This window comes from Trachypithecus francoisi, unplaced genomic scaffold, assembly GCF_009764315.1.
Source record: "Trachypithecus francoisi isolate TF-2019V2 unplaced genomic scaffold, Tfra_2.0 Lachesis_group14, whole genome shotgun sequence".
Lineage (NCBI taxonomy): Eukaryota > Metazoa > Chordata > Mammalia > Primates > Cercopithecidae > Trachypithecus > Trachypithecus francoisi.
Genome location: NW_022681459.1, coordinates 55,695,090 through 55,713,490, shown reverse-complemented (window position 1 = coordinate 55,713,490; position 18,401 = coordinate 55,695,090). Strand labels below are relative to the sequence as shown.

The 18,401-nt window shown below is 49.1% G+C and overlaps 1 protein-coding gene and 1 pseudogene across 1 annotated transcript in view; both read left to right on the top strand.

The window, feature by feature from the left end:
* Positions 1-18,401, top strand: part of GTSE1 (G2 and S-phase expressed 1) — a 38,215-nt gene that overhangs the window by 7,203 nt on the left and 12,611 nt on the right. Inside the window, exons 3-7 of the mRNA XM_033233564.1 lie at positions 4,798-4,855; positions 4,966-5,590; positions 8,871-9,035; positions 10,602-10,725; positions 12,768-13,148. Of these exons, the coding sequence (XP_033089455.1) occupies positions 4,798-4,855; positions 4,966-5,590; positions 8,871-9,035; positions 10,602-10,725; positions 12,768-13,148 (1,353 nt within the window). The remainder of the gene's footprint in view (positions 1-4,797; positions 4,856-4,965; positions 5,591-8,870; positions 9,036-10,601; positions 10,726-12,767; positions 13,149-18,401) is intronic.
* LOC117096800 lies at positions 1,999-2,126 on the top strand (annotated as a pseudogene).

Genomic DNA, 18,401 nt, shown 5'->3' with positions numbered 1-18,401 from the left:
TCCCAGCACCATTTATTAAATAGGGAATCCTTTCCCCATTTCTTGTTTCTCTCAGGTTTGTCAAAGATCAGATGGCTGTAGATGTGTGGTATTATTTCTGAGGACTCTGTTCTGTTCCATTGGTCTATATCTCTGTTGTGGTACCAGTACCATGCTGTTTTGGTTACTGTAGCCTTGTAGTATAGTTTGAAGTCAGGTAGCGTGACGCCTCCAGCTTTGTCCTTTTGACTTAGGATTGTCTTGGCAATGCGGGCTCTTTTTTGGTTCCATATGAACTTTAAAGCCGTTTTTTCCAATTCTGTGAAGAAAGTCATTGGTAGCTTGATGGGGATGGCATTGAATCTATAAATCACCTTGGGCAGTATGGCCATTTTCACGATATTGATTCTTCCTATCCATGAGCATGGTATGTTCTTCCATTTGTTTGTGTCCTCTTTGATTTCACTGAGCAGTGGTTTGTAGTTCTCCTTGAAGAGGTCCTTTACATCCCTTGTAAGCTGGATTCCTAGGTATTTTATTCTCTTTGAAGCAATTGTGAATGGAAGTTCATTCCTGATTTGGCTCTCTGCTTGTCTGTTACTGGTGTATAAGAATGCTTGTGATTTTTGCACATTAATTTTGTATCCTGAGACTTTGCTGAAGTTGCTTATCAGCTTAAGGAGATTTTGGGCTGAGACGATGGGGTTTTCTAAATATACAATCATGTCATCTGCAAACAGGGACAATTTGACTTCTTCTTTTCCTAACTGGATACCCTTGATTTCTTTCTCTTGCCTGATTGCCCTAGCCAGAACTTCCAACACTATGTTGAATAGGAGTGGTGAGAGAGGGCATCCCTGTCTTGTGCCAGTTTTCAAAGGGAATTTTTCTAGTTTTTGCCCATTCAGTATGATATTAGCTGTGGGTTTGTCATAAATAGCTCTTATTATTTTGAGGTACGTTCCATCAATACCAAATTTATTGAGCGTTTTTAGCATAAAGGGTTGTTGAATTTTGTCAAAAGCCTTTTCTGCATCTATTGAGATAATTATGTGGTTCTTGTCTTTGGTTCTGTTTATATGCTGGATTACGTTTATTGATTTGCGAATGTTGAACCAGCCTTGCATCCCAGGGATGAAGCCCACTTGATCATGGTGGATAAGCTTTTTGATGTGCTGCTGAATCCGGTTTGCCAGTATTTTATTGAGGATTTTTGCATCGATGTTCATCAGGGATATTGGTCTAAAATTCTCTTTTTTTGTTGTGTCTCTGCCAGGCTTTGGTATCAGGATGATGTTGGCCTCATAAAAAGAGTTAGGGAGGATTCCCTCTTTTTCTATTGATTGAAATAGTTTCAGAAGGAATGGTACCAGCTCCTCCTTGTACCTCTGGTAGAATTCAGCTGTGAATCCATCTGGTCCTGGACTTTTTTTGGTGGGTAGGCTATTAATTGTTGCCTCAATTTCAGAGCCTGCTATTGGTCTATTCAGGGATTCAACTTCTTCCTGGTTTAGTCTTGGGAGAGTGTAAGTGTCCAGGAAATTATCCATTTCTTCTAGATTTTCTAGTTGATTTGCGTAGAGGCATTTATAGTATTCTCTGATGGTTGTTTGTATTTCTGTGGGGTCGGTGGTGATATCCCCTTTATCATTTTTTATTGCGTCTATTTGATTCCTCTCTCTTTTCTTCTTTATTAGTCTAGCTAGCGGTCTGTCAATTTTGTTGATCTTTTCAAAAAACCAACTCCTGGATTCATTGATTTTTTGGAGGGTTTTTTGTGTCTCTATCTCCTTCAGTTCTGCTCTGATCTTAGTTATTTCTTGCCTTCTGCTAGCTTTTGAATATGTTTGCTCTTGCCTCTCTAGTTCTTTTAATTGTGATGTTAGAGTGTCAATTTTAGATCTCTCCTGCTTTCTCTTGTGGGCATTTAGTGCTATAAATTTCCCTCTACACACTGCTTTAAATGTGTCCCAGAGATTCTGGTATGTTGTATCTTTGTTCTCATTGGTTTCAAAGAACATCTTTATTTCGGCCTTTTGGCTAAGATCAAGTGTAGTATCTGTTCTTATCAGTTTAATGTTTTCTTTTCATTAAGTCCTTGATTTATTTGGAATTTGGCCTGGTGTGGTATGAGGCATGGACCAAATGTAGTTGATATTTTTCCAGATGATTATATAGTTTATCTCCATACCATTTTTTCACTTTCCCTCTTTTTTTTTTTTTTTTTTTGGTTTTGTTTTTTGAGACGGAGTCTCACTCCGTCGCCCAGGCTGGAGTGCAGTGGTGCGATTTCGTCTCACTGCAAGCTCCACCTCCCGGATTCACTCCATTCTCCTGCCTCAGCCTCCCGAGTAGCTGGGACTACAGGCGCCCGCCACCACGCCCGGCTAATTTTTTGTATTTTTTAGTAGAGACGGGGTTTCACCATGTTGGCCAGGATGGTCTCGATCTCCTGACCTCCTTATCTGTCTGCTTCAGCCTCCCAAAGTGCTGGGATTACAGGTGTGAGCCACCGTACCCGGCCAGTTTTGTTTTGTTTTTTGAGACAGGGTCTCGCTCTGTCACCCAGGCTGGTGTGCAATGGCACGATCTTGGCTCACTGCAACCTCTGCCTCCCAGGTTCAAGTGATTCTCCTGCCTCAGCCTCCCCAGTAGCTGGGATTACAGGTGCCCACCACCACGCCTGGCTAATTTTTTTTCTTTATTTTTAGTAGAGATGGGATTTTGCCACGTTGACCAGGCTGGTCTCGAACTCCTGACCACAAGTGATCCACCCACCTTAGCCTCCCAAAGTGCTGGGATTATAGGCGTGAGCCACCTTGACCAGCCTGCAGTGTTTATTAAGATAAAAATATTTGTGAGAGAGCTTTATAAGCTTTACAGTATTGAGTACATACTGTATTTCAGTGCATTTTGATAAATATTTGCTAAGTGTCCAGGCCCTTAGCTGGACATTTAGGAATTTGGGTTAGTGTTCAACATTGTTATCTTGGAGGAGCTTATAGTCTAGTTGGGGCCGGAGAAGGGTCAAGAGGCACTCACAGAGGCTAGTGCAGTGGTAGAAGGGAGGTCCAGGCACTGCGGGAGCCTTGCGGGGAGCTGGAGCAGGGAGCAGGTGCCCCTGCAGAGGGACCCACAAACCTGGAGCCTGTGATCTGTTTTAGAAGAACCTGGACAGACAGGGCCATGCCAGCTGTGATAATAGAATTATGGATGGGGTAGGGTACAGAGTACATTTTATCTGAGGGTTCAGGAAGGACCCCAAGAAGCAGTGATGGTCAATGCATTCTTATCGAGTCCCTACTCTGTGCATTTGAGTGATATTAAATTCATTGTTGAACTATGAATAGATGTTTTGTATCTCGTAAGAGGGGAATTAATTCTAGGGGAGCTGAGGCAGGTGGTCTTTTGAAAATGTTCTATACCTGGAAATGACTTATCTCTTCTTGAAAAGCTAGTTGAATGAGTCAGTGAATGCATTTTAGATTATATCTTAAAAGTAAGGACCTAAGCTTTTGGGTGGCTTAGCGAACATAGAATGACTGATGCAATTTCTTTTTTTTTTTTTTTTTTTTTTTGAGACGGAGTCTCTCTCTTCACCCAGGCTGGAATGCAGTGGTGACATCTCGGCTCACTGCAACTTCCGCCTCCTGGGTTCAAGTGATTTTCCTGCCTCAGCCTCCAAGTAGCTGGGACTATAGGTGTGTACTGTCATGCCCAGCTAATTTTTGTATTTTTAGTAGAGACAGGATTTCACCATGTTGACCAGGCTGCTCTCAATCTCTTGACCTCGTGATCTGCCCGCCTCAACCTCCCAAAGTGCTGAGGTTACAGGCATAAGCCACCACGCCCAGCCAGCTGATGCAATTAAAAAAAAAAAAAAAAAGCCGGGTGCGGTGGCTCAAGCCTGTAATCCCAGCACTTTGGGAGGCCGAGACGGGCGGATCACGAGGTCAGGAGATCGAGACCATCCGGGCTAACACGGTGAAACCCCGTCTCTACTAAAAAATACAAAAAACTAGCCGGGCGAGGTGGCGGGCGCCTGTAGTCCCAGCTACTCGGGAGGCTGAGGCAGGAGAATGGCGTAAACCCGGGAGGCGGAGCTTGCAGTGAGCTGAGATCCGGTCACTGCACTCCAGCCCCGGCGACAGAGTGAGACTCTGCCTCAAAAAAAAAAAAAAAAAAAAAAAATTGTCCAGGCATGGTGGCTCACACCTGTAACCCCAACACTTTCGGAGGCCATGCCAGGAGGATCACTTGAGGCCAGGAGTTCGAGACCAGCCTGGTCAACATAGCGAGACTTCGTCACTAGAAAAAATTTAAAAAAATTTTTTTTTCTTTTTTGAGATGGAGTCTCGCTCTGTCGCCCAGGCTACAGTGCAGTAGTGCAATCTCAGCTCACTGCAAGCTCCGCCTCCCAGGTTCACACCATTCTCCTGCCTCAGCCTCTGGAGTAGCTGGGAGTACAGGTGCCCGCCACCTCACCCGACTAATTTTTTTGTATTTTTAGTAGAGACGGCGTTTCACTGTGTTAGCCAGGACGGTCTCGATCTCCTGACCTCGTGATCCACCCGCCTCAGCCTCCCAAAGTGCTGGGATTACAGGTGTGAACCACCTCGCCCGGCCTAAAAATTTTTTTAAAAAGGAAAAAATCTAACTTAGAGCCTCCTATGAAAAACTAAGTTAACATAATGACAGCATACACTTTGAGGAGTGAAATTTCACAGTACCTTTATTAGTTCTAAGCTATAGAGCCTGGTAATATTTTTCTCTTTATCAGCTGTGGCACTAAAATAACAGTGGATTTTTTCCCCCTAGACATTCTTCTTTTGGCCGATGAAAAATTTGACTTCGATCTTTCATTGTCTTCTTCAAGGTAAACAAATGAGTTTTCTTCCCTTGCCTTGGGCATAACCACATTCAGCAAAGTCTTTCCTTTAAATGCCAATGTTATGAGTTATTAATAATTGTTTTTTTTCAAAATAGTGCAAATGAAGATGATGAAGTGTTCTTCGGACCCGTTGGACATAAAGAAAGATGTATTGCTGCCAGCTTGGAATTAAATAATCCGGTTCCCGAACAGCCTTCGTTGCCCGCGTCTGAGAGTCCCTTTGCCTGGAGCCCTCTGGCCGGGGAGAAGTTCGTGGAAGTGTACAAAGAAGCTCACTTACTGGCTTTACAGATTGAGAGCAGCAGCCGGAACCAGGCGGCCCAGGCTGCCAAGCCTGAAGACCCTCAGAGCCAGGGCGTGGAAAGATTCATACAGGAGTCAAAATTAAAAATAAACCTCTTTGAGAGAGAAAAGGAAATGAAGAAAAGCCCCACGTCTCTTAAAAGGGAGACATACTACCTGTCAGACAGCCCCTTGCTGGGGCCCTCTGTGGGCAAGCCTTGGCTCTTGGCCTCCTCCCCGGCCCTGCCCAGCTCTGGTGCCCAGGCCAGCCTCACCCGGGCGCCGGGGCCTCCGCACTCTGCTCATGCTTTGCCCAGGGAGTCATGCACTGCTCCTGCTCCAAGTCAGGCAGCGACTCAGAGGAAGCCCGGGAGCAAATTGCTGCTGCCTCGAGTGGCCTCTGTTAGAGGAAGAAGCGTCTCTGGAGCTGCGGAGAAGGTAAATGCCACAGCAGAGCACCTGTGTGGGGAGCCGCCACTCCTTCCCCTCAGCCCTCTCACAGAAGCCACATGGGGAAAGCCGCGGAGGTGGCGAGGCTCGGAGGCCTCCCCAGCACAGGAATGGGGAGTCCAGGAAAGCAGTCGCCAATAGGGAGCTGATATGGGGGTGGCTTGGGTAGGGTTGGGGTGACTTAATACTTCCTCCCAAATTCTGTCTGAAGTTGTTCCTTTTGTTTTGTTACAATGCTGGATATGCCACACAGTGCGGATTTCATTTGCTTTAACAAGCAACCTCTTCCAAAAACTCCCCCTCCTCTGTGATAGCTGCTAGTTAGCCTCCTTGACTGTGCCTCAGTTTATATTGCATTCCTCCTGGGCATTAAGTGAGGTGAGCTTTCCTGGGAGGTGGCAGTTGACGGGTGCCTTTGGGTGCAGTCTGCCAACTCTGGGACACTGAGGGTCCTGGAGGTCTGGGGGAAAGGTGGGTGTGAGCACAGGGCTTGCTGCCAGGGCTGCCCGATCTGGCTCTTGCTTGGGAGAGGGAGGCTGCTCCTCCTGTGGGAGAGGCTGCAGAGAGGAGGACAGGGCGGGTGGGAGCCCCAGGGCCCAACCTGCAGCCCGTTCCCAACTGTGCCCCCTCCCCTGGGCAGCACTTACAGAGGAAGACCCTGGGTGGGGCCACTAGGAGGTACAGGCAAATGCAGAATGCTCAGCAAGGGCCCAGAAATTCCTTTACCCCCACCAAGCCCATCTCCTGAGCCACGTGACTCCCTGTGGTGAGAGCCAAGAATGGAAGCCAGCCGAGGTGCAGCTGCCACGCACTGCCCTTGACAAGGACGTATGTCCGGCACTGCCACCCCGAATAGCTGGGGCCTGTACCTTGGTCCTGCAAACTCCTTTTATTGGAGCCCATTTGGATGTAAATTCCTACCGTGATGTTTCTAGAATGAGAGTGGGATGGGTCTTGCTGTGTGGAGCACACGTGGACTCGGGACAGGGATTGTGCATGTAGCATGCGTGGACTCGGGGAGAGAGGTGGTGTGATTTGGGGTGCTCCAGACCCACTGAAGCATCTCCTTTGACCTCCTGGTCCTCCGTGGTGGGCTGGGGTCCAGAGAGCTTGTTCCCAGTGGCCAGGGCTCTGTGCGCACAGCTGAGATGCACTCACGCACACATGGGAGCCCCACCACTTCCTGCATGCTTCTCTGGGAGAAGTCACTCCTAGAGTGGCTCACAGCACATGCTCACTCCTGTGAGGAGGCATTAGCAATGGGTGGACCGCTCGACTGTAACACCTACTTAAAAGTGCGCTTCACAGACAACTGCTAGGTATGCCTAAAGGAAGAAGAAAAAGAAAATAACCAGTGTTATTTTGAGGATGAGGATGTGGGGGATGAGGAGAAGGTTGAGGATGTGGAGAAGCTGGAAGCTCACGCACTGCTGGTGGGACCGTGAAACGGTGCAGCTGTTGTGGAAACAGTTTGGCAGCTCCTGAAGAAACTAAATGTAGGGGTCCCATGGGACCCAGCAGCTCCACTCCTTAGTACACAGACCTGAGAGAATGGAAGCCATATCCACAGAAAAATCCACATGCAGATGTTCCAAGCAGCATCATTCGTAACAGCCAAAAAAGTAGGACCAACCCAGGCATCCAGCGAATGATGAATGGGTGAAGAAAATGGGGTCTCTCCAGACAATGGTTTACTTTTGGCAACAAGAAGGAGCACTGCCAGGTGTGGTGGCTCACCCCTGTAATCACAGCACTTTGGGAAGCCAAGGTAGGCGAATCACCTGAGGTCAGGAGTTTGAGCCCAGCCTGGCCAACATGGCGAAAACCCGTCGTACAAAAAATACAAAAATTAGCCATGTATGGTGGTGCACACCTGCAGTCTCAACTACTTGGGAGGCTGAGGCAGGAGAATCACTTGAAGCCAGGAGGTGGAGGTTGCAGTGAGCCAAGATGGCGCCACTGCACTCTAGCCTGGGCAACAGAGCGAGACTCTGTCTCAAAAAAATAAAGAAAGAAAGAAACACAGTGCTGATACATGCTTAACACAGACAACCCTTGAAAACATTTTGCCCAGTGAAAGAGGCCATAACAAAAGGTCCCATGTCATATGGCTCCATTTATATGAAATGACCGTGACAGGCCAATGACAGAGGTGTGGCTGAGTGCTTCCCTAGATGGGGCTGGGGAGGATGAGGGAATGGGGAGTAACTGCTAATGGGTACAGGTTTTTTTTTTTCTTCTGGTCTTGTTGCCCAGGCTGGAGTGCAATGGTGTGATCTTGGCTCACTGCATCCTCTGCCTCTCCGGTTCAAGCAGTTCTGTCTCAGCCTCCCGAGTAGCTGGGATTACAGGCGCATGCCACCATGCCTGGCTAGTTTTTGTATTTTTAGTAGAGACAGGGTTTCATCCTATTAGTCAGGCAGGTCTCGAACTCCTGACCTCAGGTGATCTGCCCGCCTCAGCCTCCCAAAGTGCTGGGATTACAGGTGTGAGCCACCGTGCCTGCCCGGGAACAGATTCTTTTTAGGAACACTACCATATTTTAAGATTAGCTTGTGCTGGTTGTACAACATAACAGATCTAAAAACCACTGAAGTATACTGTTTAAAATAGTGACTTTTACGTTATGAGAAGTATCTCAGTTTTTAGAAATGCTATAAAGGGAAAAAGTTCCTGCTGTGTCTTTACCACTCTAAGCTTCTATTGCTGTTACCTTATTACCCCTCCTGTTATAAGGGGCTATTTATGTAAGTATGAATTAGTTCCATGAATGCCCTTGTCCCTAAATATGTCAGGAACTTATTTTTTGACTCTTCTGGCCAAAGAAAATGGCTTTCAATACTAGACCAAGAAGATTTATTGCAATTGTGCAGCTTCTCTGGTAGAGATGACCATTTAATGGATGAGTCTTTTCTGTACAGCATTTTGAAATTTGTGTAACTAGACCAGCTTTCTCATTATCATTCTTAAATAAGGATCCTGACTGGGGAACGGCTTTAGAGGACCGCTCTCCTATTAATGACCTGTGTCGGTATCATTTGATGCTGTTTTTAATGAGGAAGCAAAATCCATCATCACTTTTGTCCACAGTGATTTGGTGGAGGATGTGAACTGTTTGCTCTATTCCCTTCAATCTAGCTCATGAATGGAGGAGCACGTGTAGCATTGGGGAAGATAGTGCCTGGGCTTGCTTTAAATGGAAGCCTGAGTATCTCTGTACATTGTTAAGGACTAGACAGTTCTCACAGTTCAAATTAAATTTTTTCAGCCCAAGAAAGAGATTCCAGCTAGTCCTTCCAGGACAAAAATCCCAGCCGAGAAGGAGTTCCACCAGGATGTTCTCCCTGAGAAACATGCCCCGGGTGCTGTCAGTGTACCGGCCGCTGGAAGCCACTTGGGCCAGGGCAAGCGGGCGATCCCTGTTCCAAATAAGGTGAGTTGGCTGCTGGGGCCCAGACTTGTGGTTGCTGGGAATGAGGTGGCAGCTGTGTGTACAAGTGCTTTGGATTAAAATCAGTGGCTCATACCTATAATCCCAGCATTTTGGGAGGCCAAGATGGGAGAATCACTTGAGCCCAAGAGTTCAAGACCATCCTGAGCAACATGATAAAACCCATCTCTCCAAAAAATACAAAAATTAGCTGGGCATGGTGGTACGCACCTTTAGTTCCAGCTACTCGGGAGGCTGAGGTGGGATGATTGCTTGAGCCCAGGAGGTGGAGGCTGCAGTGAGTCATAATCATGCACTGCACTCCAGGTTGGGTGACAGAACGAGACCCTGTCTCAAAAAAAAAAAAAAAAATAGAGGTGGAAAAGTTGAAAATACACCCACAAGAGGCAGCCTGCAAAATACATGCAAAGAATACTGGCTTCGCAGTGTGCACTGATGGCTGGCCTCTGCCCTGGGAGCTGTGTGGGTTGGGAAAAGTCAGCGTCTCAGAGCCCTAGTTCGTAGGTGGGGATATTCCGTTTCCCTCATGTAGGGTCCTTGAACAGATGACATGAGATGTTGATGTTTTGAAAACAGCGGCTGGGTGTGGTGGCTCACACATGTAATCTCAGCACTTTGGGAGGCTGAGGCAGGAGGATCACTTGAGCCCAGGAGTTTGAGACCAGCCTGGGCAATGTAGTGAGACCCCATCTCTACTAAAAAATAAAAATAGCCAGGCATGGTGGTGCATGCCTGTGGTCCCAGCTATGTGAGAGGCTGAGGTGGGAGGATTGCTTGAACCCAGGAGGTCAAGGCTGCAGTGAGCTGTGATCATGCCATCGCATTCCATTCCAGCCTGGGCAACAGAGTGAGACCCTGTCTGAAAGAAAAAAACTGCAGTTCCTCATAGGCATGGATACCTATCAGCCACATCTTGGCCACTTCTTTTCTGGCACTGGCGGTAAACCGAGCTGGGCGCAAGAGTACTGGCAGTTCTTGTTAAAAGTGCCTGAAGCTGGGCCCTACAGCTACTGACTCATGGGGTCTGGGCTGGGGCCCCACATCTGCATTTCCACTATAGCTCCCTAATGTGATCCTCACGCAGGAGCTTGAAGACTATGCTTTGAGAAGTGCTGCTTGACTTTTTTCTTCTTTAAATTCAAGATAATAATATTAGATTATTTTAAAATATTAAAATCCCCCCTTTTTTTTTTTTTTTTTTTCGTCGCCCAGGCTGGAGTGCAACGGCACGAGTTCAGCTCACTGCAACCTCCACCACCTGGGTTCAAGCGATTCTCCTGCCTCAGCCTCCCAAGTAGCTGGGACTACAGGTGCCTACCACCATGCCAGGCTAATTTTTATATTTTTAGTAGAGACGGGGTTTCACTATATTGGCCAGGCTGGTCTCAAACTCCTGACCTTGTGATCCGCCCGCTTCGGCCTCCCAAAATGCTGAGATTGCAGGCGTGAGCCACCGCGCCTGGCCAAAAACCCCTTACTTTTGCAGACATAAGTTACAGGTAAATAATGAGATCTTTGCTGATTCTGTTTTTTCACATTTTGCCCCAGTTGGGGCTGAAGAAGACCCTGTTAAAAGCACCCGGCTCTACCAGCAATCTCGCAAGGAAGTCCTCCTCAGGGCCTGTTTGGAGCGGGCCATCCAGTGTGTGCACATCCCCAGCAGCGGGCAAAGGTGAGGCAGCCGGCATCGTGCCCGGACCCACATCTGGCCAGGTGAGGCCTGGAGTGCTGCTGAGGCCTCGGAGACCGTTTCTACAGAACCACTTAGGCTCAGCAGGACGTCCCGGAGGGCGTGCTGTGTGCGGTGGACCAGGCTGTCGGCTGAGTCGCTGTGCTTGCCCTCAGTGCATGTGTCCCATGAGGAGGGCACAGTCACATGGGTGGCTTCAGTCTAGGTGTTACACACAGCCAGAAAGCGTGTATGATACCCCGTGCCTGAGAACACAGAAGGAATCAGGCTCATGTCAATGCCATGAGACACCAGTTTTAAAATAGGACTATTCCAGATAATTTGGGGCATATGGCCCCCATAACTCCTGGGTGCCTGTTTAAATTCATGCTCCCACACCTATTTGAGGTCAAGCCACATTTCAACCTTGCCAAGCCACGGCTGCCATCTAGTGGTAAGGGAAAGCCTTCGCCTTTCTGCTCTTCAGAGCGAAATCCTCTTGAAGGTGCATTGGCGGTGTGGAGTCTCGGGGTCGTTCAGGGCAGCACGGTGTGGATTGTGTTCACAAAATGAAAAAAGTGGGCCTGGTGCAGTGGCTCACACCTGTGATCCCAGCACTTTGGGAGGCTGAGATGGGTGGATCGCTTGAGTCCTGGAGTTTGAGACCAGCCTGGCCAACATGGTGAAACCCTGTCACTACTGAAAGCACAAAAACTAGCCGGGCATGGTGGTGGGTGCCTGTAGTCCCAGCTACTGGGGAGACTGGGGCACGAGAATCGCTTGAACCCGGGAGGCGGAGGTTGCAGTAAGCTGAGACTGCGTCACTGCACTCCAGCGTGGGCGGCAGCGAGACTCCGTCTCAAAAAAAAAAAAAAGATGAAAAGTGTGAACTCTAATCAGATTGATCTGATCTGGAATCCTGACTCTGCCATTCTGTGATTAAGAGAGGTTTGTGTCCTTTACAGACTGAGGTGACGACCTCCTGAGCTCAAGCAATCCTCCCACCTCAGCCTCCTGAATAGCTGGGACTACAGCCACATGCCATGCCACCACACCCAGCTAATTTTTGTGTGTGTGGGTTTTTTTTGTTTTTGAGATGGAGTATCCCTCTATTGCCAGGTTGGAATGCAGTGGCACAATCTTGGCTCACTGCAACCTCTGCCTCCCAGGTTCAAGTGATTCTCCTGCCTCAACCTCCCAAGTAACTGGGACTACAGGCGCCTGCCACCACGCCTGACTAATTTTTGTATTTTTAGTAGAGATTGGGTTTCACCATGTTGGCCAAGATGGTCTCGATCTCTTGACCTCATGACCCGCCCGCTTCGATCTCCCAAAGTGCTGGGATTACAGACGTGAGCCACTGCGCCTGGCCCACATTTTTGTGTTTTTTTGTAGAGAGGATGGTCTCACTATATTAGCCAGGCTGATCTCGAACTCCTGGCCTCGAGTGATCTCCTGCCTTGGCCTCCCAAAGCGTTTGGATTATAGGCATGAGCCACCACTCCTGTTCTAAAGTTTTTATTTAAGAATCCTTTACCAGATCATCTGTGTATATTGGTAGCGCAGTATTTATTATTCTAGTTTATCTGGTCTTCTATTTTAAATAGTGCTTATGGTTAATATGACCCAGACTCCTTGTAATTTTAAAGGAATCAACCAGTAGCAATTGCGTCTTTTTTCCCTGTTCCCTGTCCACCTCTGTGACCAGACAGATGAGACATGTGACTAGACTGTCCCCTTCCATCTGCTCAACTAATGTAGATTTCTCCTGCCAACATAATCAATGAAGATAGGAGAGCTTGAATTTATGCATGCTTGTGTACATGTTAGTAATATTTTGAGAATAAGTACCTTAGAATTCACTCAGCTAAGCTAAAAGCTGCCTGGGCCGTCCTGTGTTTGATGATGTTGCCTGATGGGCTTATAGAATATTTTTAATGTGTCATATGTTTAAGGTAGATGAGCTAAAGACAGCATAACTTCTGTGTGTTTGTTAAACAGCTGCATAATTTTATAATGTGATCTTTGTGTGTATACCCTTCTAGCTAAATCAAGTGAATTTGCAAGTATTCCTGCAAACAGCTCCCGGCCTCTGTCAAACATCAGCAAGTCAGGCGGAATAGGACCCACCCTGCTGCGGCCAGCTCTGCCTGCAGGCCCTGTGGGGGCATCCTCCCGGCAAGCCAAGCAGGTCGATGTTTCTGGGCTGGCAGTGGAGCAGCCCACAGCACCCCCCTCAGCGTCCCCCACCCAACCCCAGACTCCGGAAGGTGGAGGCCAGTGGCCGAACTCCAGTTCCACTTGGTCAGAATCTTCTCAATTGAATAAGACTGGAAGTATCAGACGGCGAGATTCCTATCTAAATTCCAAGACAAAGGTTATGTCTACTCCTACAAATCAATTTAAAATTCCTAAGTTTTCTATTGGTGAGTAATAGATACATTTTAATATATCTTTAAAATATTGAAGAAATTCCATTTAAAGTTTTAAACAATTATTGATGGCAGTGACGGTGTTTTTAGTGCTTTCCTCCAACAGTGCTTTCAGGTGTGACCCGCTGTCTTCTCGCCCACTTTGTTTTGGGGAGTCAGTGGAGCCCCCAGAATGTCTTACGTTCGTTCTTGTGAGTGTGACACCCCGGAACTCTTAGCTGCTTGTAAGGTTTTCTCTTTACTGTTACTGTCAGCAATTCGATTATTATGTGCTTTGAGGCGGCTTCCTTTGCCTTTATCCTGCTTGGGGTTTCTTAAGCTTCTTTGATCTGTAGGTCGGTTTTTTTCCATCAAATTTGGAAAACCTTGGCCATTATTTCTTCAGCTATCTTTGCATCTTTCCTAGGCCTCTAATCACATCTATTACAGGCCTCTTGACGTTGTCGTACAGGACACTGAAGCTCTGTTCTTTTTTTTTAATTTCAGCCTTTTTTCTTTTTCTTTTCTTTCTTTCTTTTTTTTTGTTTTGTTTTGTTTTGTTTTGTTTTTCATTTTTTGTTTTTTGAGACGGAGTCTCGCTCTGTCACCCAGGCTGGAATGCATTGGCATGATCTTGGCTCACTGCAACCTCCACCTACTGAGTTCAAGCAATTCTCCTTCCTCAGCCTCCCGAGTAGTTGGGATTACAGGTGCCCGCCACCATGCCCTGGTAATTTTTTTTGTATTTTTGGTAGAGACGGGGTTTCGCCATGTTGCCAGGCTGGTCTCTAACTCCTGACCCACCCACCTCGGCCTCCCAAACTGTTGGGATTACAGGCGTGAGCTGCCATGCCCGGCCCAGCCTTTTCCCTTGAGCTGCGGTTTGGGTCGTTTCTGTTGTCAGATATCATTTCTTCTGCAGTGCCTAATAGCTATGACGCCCATCCAGTTAACTTTCCGTTTCTAACATAATAGTTTCCCCTTATTTCTCCTCATGGTACTTGGTTTTCTTTTACATCCTCATGAGCAAATTGATAATGGTTTTAAGGTCTACGATTCTTCTCATACCATCTTCCGCATCATTTTGGGGTCTGTTTCTGTTGACTAATTTTGTTTCCGGGTTTTGGCCTCATTTTCCTGCCTCTACGTTTTTTACAGGTTTTTCTTGGTTGTTGGATATTGTCAGGTGTAGACGTTTGAATGTCTGGATTTTGTTGTCTTTCTCTGAGGAGTTGGGTTGGGCTTGGCAGGCAGTGAAGGTGCAGATCATCCTTCTGAGGCTTTTTATGCTTTGAAGTGGTGGGTCTAGAATTGTCTTTCCGCCTCCTGCCACCGGCGCCCTTCCCAAGGCCTCTGCTGCACGCCCGTGTGTCCCGCGAGGCCCCTGCACTCCGGCTGCTGCAAGATGGCGGCTTCGCGGCCCTGTGAGCTCCGCTCGTTGCTGCCCGGTAGTTGCTCTTCTCTTGACCTTGAGGACTCCTGCCCTGCGCCTGTGCACTGCCTGGTGCTCAGCCAGAGACTCGAGATTCCCCTTGGGTTCCTAGAGCTCTTTCTGTCAGAGTATCCCCCTCCTCTCTAGTTTCTGGCCCTCACATTGCAGCCACCTCAGCCTCCTAAGCCCCAGCCACTGCCCTCTCCAGTCACTGAGGCCACCAGCCCCAGCAGGTGTCTGGCCAGTAGTGGGTAGGTGTTTGTAAAGTTTCCATGAATTACTCGAACAACTGTGTGCAATGCAGAAAGTTCTCAGAGCTGACTTAAGGTGAGAGGAGCGTCCTGGCCTCCTCTGTCAGGGAGATCTATCTGCTCTCTGGGTGCTTGAGGATTTTAAGTTCTGGCAGTGCCAGCCAGCACAGGCAGCCTGTAACTCCCGGAAACCACACTCTGAGTCCTGCTGTAGGAACAAGCTGTTCTGCTGAGTGTCTTCTCTGTGCTGGAATGCTTTGGGGGACAAGGGACATCATGATAAGACAGACCTACTCTCATGGAATTTCTGTTTAATAGGAAAAGACACGAAATGTTATCAGATGAGCAGGCCTTCAGATCCTAGCATAACGAAGGGACTAAGAGAAGATGGTGTCCTGGGGCTGGTGTGTTTGGGGAGGAATTTGCATCAGGTGGTTCTTTGGTAGAGATGGTCAGGAGGTGACACGGGACTGAGATCTGAACCAGGACACTGAGGCAACTGGTAGGAAAGCGCAAGGGGGAGCACTCCAGGCAGAGGCAATGGCGAGTACAGAGGTCCTGGAGCAGGAAGGCACGGGGCGCGCTCCGGGAGCAGCTCAGGGGCTGAGGATAGGAGCGCAGCCACTGTGGTCCGGATTCCGCATAGACGTGCGACAGCTGGTCGGTACTCCTTGGTGTGAGGGACCCAGGCTTCTTCCATCCTGTGTTGCTGTAATGAGCTTCTTGTCCTCGTGGTCTAGTGTGGCTGCACCGACTCTGGCCCTCACACCTCCCGGCAGGGAGCCTGTTTAGGTGAAGAAGGGCAAATCCCCACCTTTCAAGGACTCTCACTGCAAGTTGTCTCTGTCACTCCATTTGTGTCCCGTTGGTCACCACGCTTCCCTGCACAGGATGCTAGGACACGTTGTCTTTATTCTGCACACAGCTGAAATGTCTTACTGAGAAGAAGAGGAAAGTAGCTGTTGAACAAAAACTAGCAACCTCAGCCAGTCGGTGACCAAGGGGCAGGGTAAGAAGAGATGAAGACAGAGGGGCAGCCCGAGGCCAGCTCGCAGAGCGCCGTGTGACCAGAGCGGGCCCTGGAGTACCGTCAGTTCCAGAGGATGTGCATGCAGGAGATTAGAGCAGAGCGACTTGACCTTCAGAAGATCCCTCCATAGAGGGAAGAGCAGAGTCTCTGGGCGGGAGCGAGGTGGGGAGGGTAATGCGGACCTCGCCCTCACTGTGTTGGGGAGGAGGCTAGTGCTGGGGAAGGAGGCTGGGGTGCTGTGGTCTGCCTGACATTCTGGTAGCTTAGGGCCCATGTGGCAGTGTAGAGAGGGACTCCAGTGGCCCTGAGGTTCTGGCGGAACCTGGGTGCTGCTGCTCATGTGACAGGAGGGCTGGAAGAGGCAGCAGGCAGACTCCACGGCCCCATTTTGGAAGTAGTGAGGGTGAGAGGCCACTTGGGCTGCCGCTGAGGGGTGGAGCAGGCCGAGAACTCAGAGAGGCCACAGCTGAGACCTCAGTGTAGGTTTCAACAGCAGAGAGCTGAGTTTGTAGAGATGGGAGCTGTGGGCTGGGCACGGTAGCTCACGCCTGTCATCCTAGCACTTTGGGCGGCCAAAGTGAGTGGATCACCTGAGGTCAGGAGTTCCAGATCAGCCTGATCAACATGGTGAAACCCTGTCTCTACTGAAAATACAAAAATTAGCCAGGCATGGTGGCACATGCCTGTAATCCCAGCTACTTGGGAAGCTGAGGCAGGAGAATCACTTGAGCCAGGAGGCAGAGGTTGTAGTGAGCCGAGATGGTGTCACTGCATTCCAGCCTGGGTGACAGAACGAGACTGTCTCAAAAAAAAAAAAAAGAAAGAAAGAAAGAAAAGAAAAGAAATGGGAGCTATGATTGGGTGGGTTCTTCAGGGACACCCTACGGCCCAGGTCACGTGGAGGTTTGTTCTGTAGTGCTTGCTTCTCTTCTGCCTGAATGCCTGGAGCCGGGACATGTGCCTGCTGTGTTTCTCCTGACCACATTGGCACAAACGTCGGCTGGTCTCCACAAACGTCGGCTGGTCTCCACAAACGTCGGCTGGTCTCCACAAACGTCGGCTGGCTGTCGGGCTGCTTGATGCCACAGGACTTCTGCTAATCCCAAATTCCCTGTTGACTTTGCCGTTTCCCAGACCGTGCCCCTGGGGGCTCCTTAGGCACCTCTCAGATGTGCATTTCACCTTCAGCAGGCGATTCCTCCTCTCTCCATGATGCTGGGAACAGGGCTGTCTCTTGCACGCCTTTGGTCATTCATCAGGGTCAAAACTGGTCCCACAAACTCAGCACTGGCCAGAAGAGCGGCCCCAAGGGAATGGCCACGCTGTTGGGAACACACAGCTCTGGGAGGCACGTGGTGGTGCGCACTCTTTGGCTGAGAGCACTGGTGGTGTTGCTTGTTGGCTGTGACACCAGCTGTCACTGTGGAGGAGAGGTGAGGGCTGAGGGCACTTGTAGCGTGGGACCACATGAGCGGTGCCCTATAGTGGAGCCTCTCATACGTGCACTTTCTCAAAATACTCGAGACAAGCAGCCTTCTTTGTAAAACAGTCCAGTGACAAATGTTGCTATTCACTCCTGAGTCCACGCTGCCGGGTCACCCAGAGGATTGAGACTTGGAATTCTGGGTACTGGGAGCTGCAGTGGAGCTGCGCTGTCCTGGTTTAGGGAAGAGCTGATGTGGGCCTGGGAGGCGCGTGTGCGCATGCGGCCCTCGGGCACTCTTGAGGGTGTCAGGAGATGGCTTGTTCATGTTCCGTTTCATAAGAAGAATGACCTTCCTGTGCCACCGTGGAAGCTGATGAAGAGTGCACTCCACCCAGCTGAGGGAGAGGACAACCAAGAGGAAGGGATCCCGGGAGAGGGAGCCAACGCGGGAGGCGGCGAGGGAGAGGGAGGGGGCGAGGGAGAGGCAGGCGGCGAGGGAGAGGCAGGCGGCGAGGGAGAGGCAGGCGGCGAGGGAGAGGCAGGCGGGCTTGCCTCCGCACCCGCCAGGTGTGACCACCTTGGGTCTCACAAAGACCTCTGTGAATGGTGCAGGGTCAGTGACTCAAGAATGTTCCCAAAAGACAGGGATGATAGGATGATTCAGTCACAGACCACCCCACTCCATAAAAGAAAACAGACACTAGGCTGGGCAACACAGTGAGACCCCAATTCAAATTTTGAAAAAATTTTCAAAGATATTTAGCCAGGCATGGTGCTGGGCACCTGTAGTCCCAGCTACTTGGGAGGCTGAGGCAGGAAGATCACTTGAGCCCAGGAGTTCAAGGCTGCAGTGAGCTGTGATCACGCCACTGCACTCCAGCCTGGGTGACAGAGCAAGACCTTGTTTCTTGTAAGAAAGAAAAGAAACAAACAAACCAAAAACGGAGGTGGAGAGAGGATGGGAGCACGTTTGGCTCAGCTGTGTGCAAGCTGCACACCTCTCCAGTGCTGGGGTGAACACTGGAGGCCTGGTGAACTCACAGGTGGGGGTGGTAGGAAGGTGTGAGGGGCAGATTTTTTTTTTTTTTTTTTTTTGAGACAGAGTCTCACTCTGTCGCCCAAGCTGGAG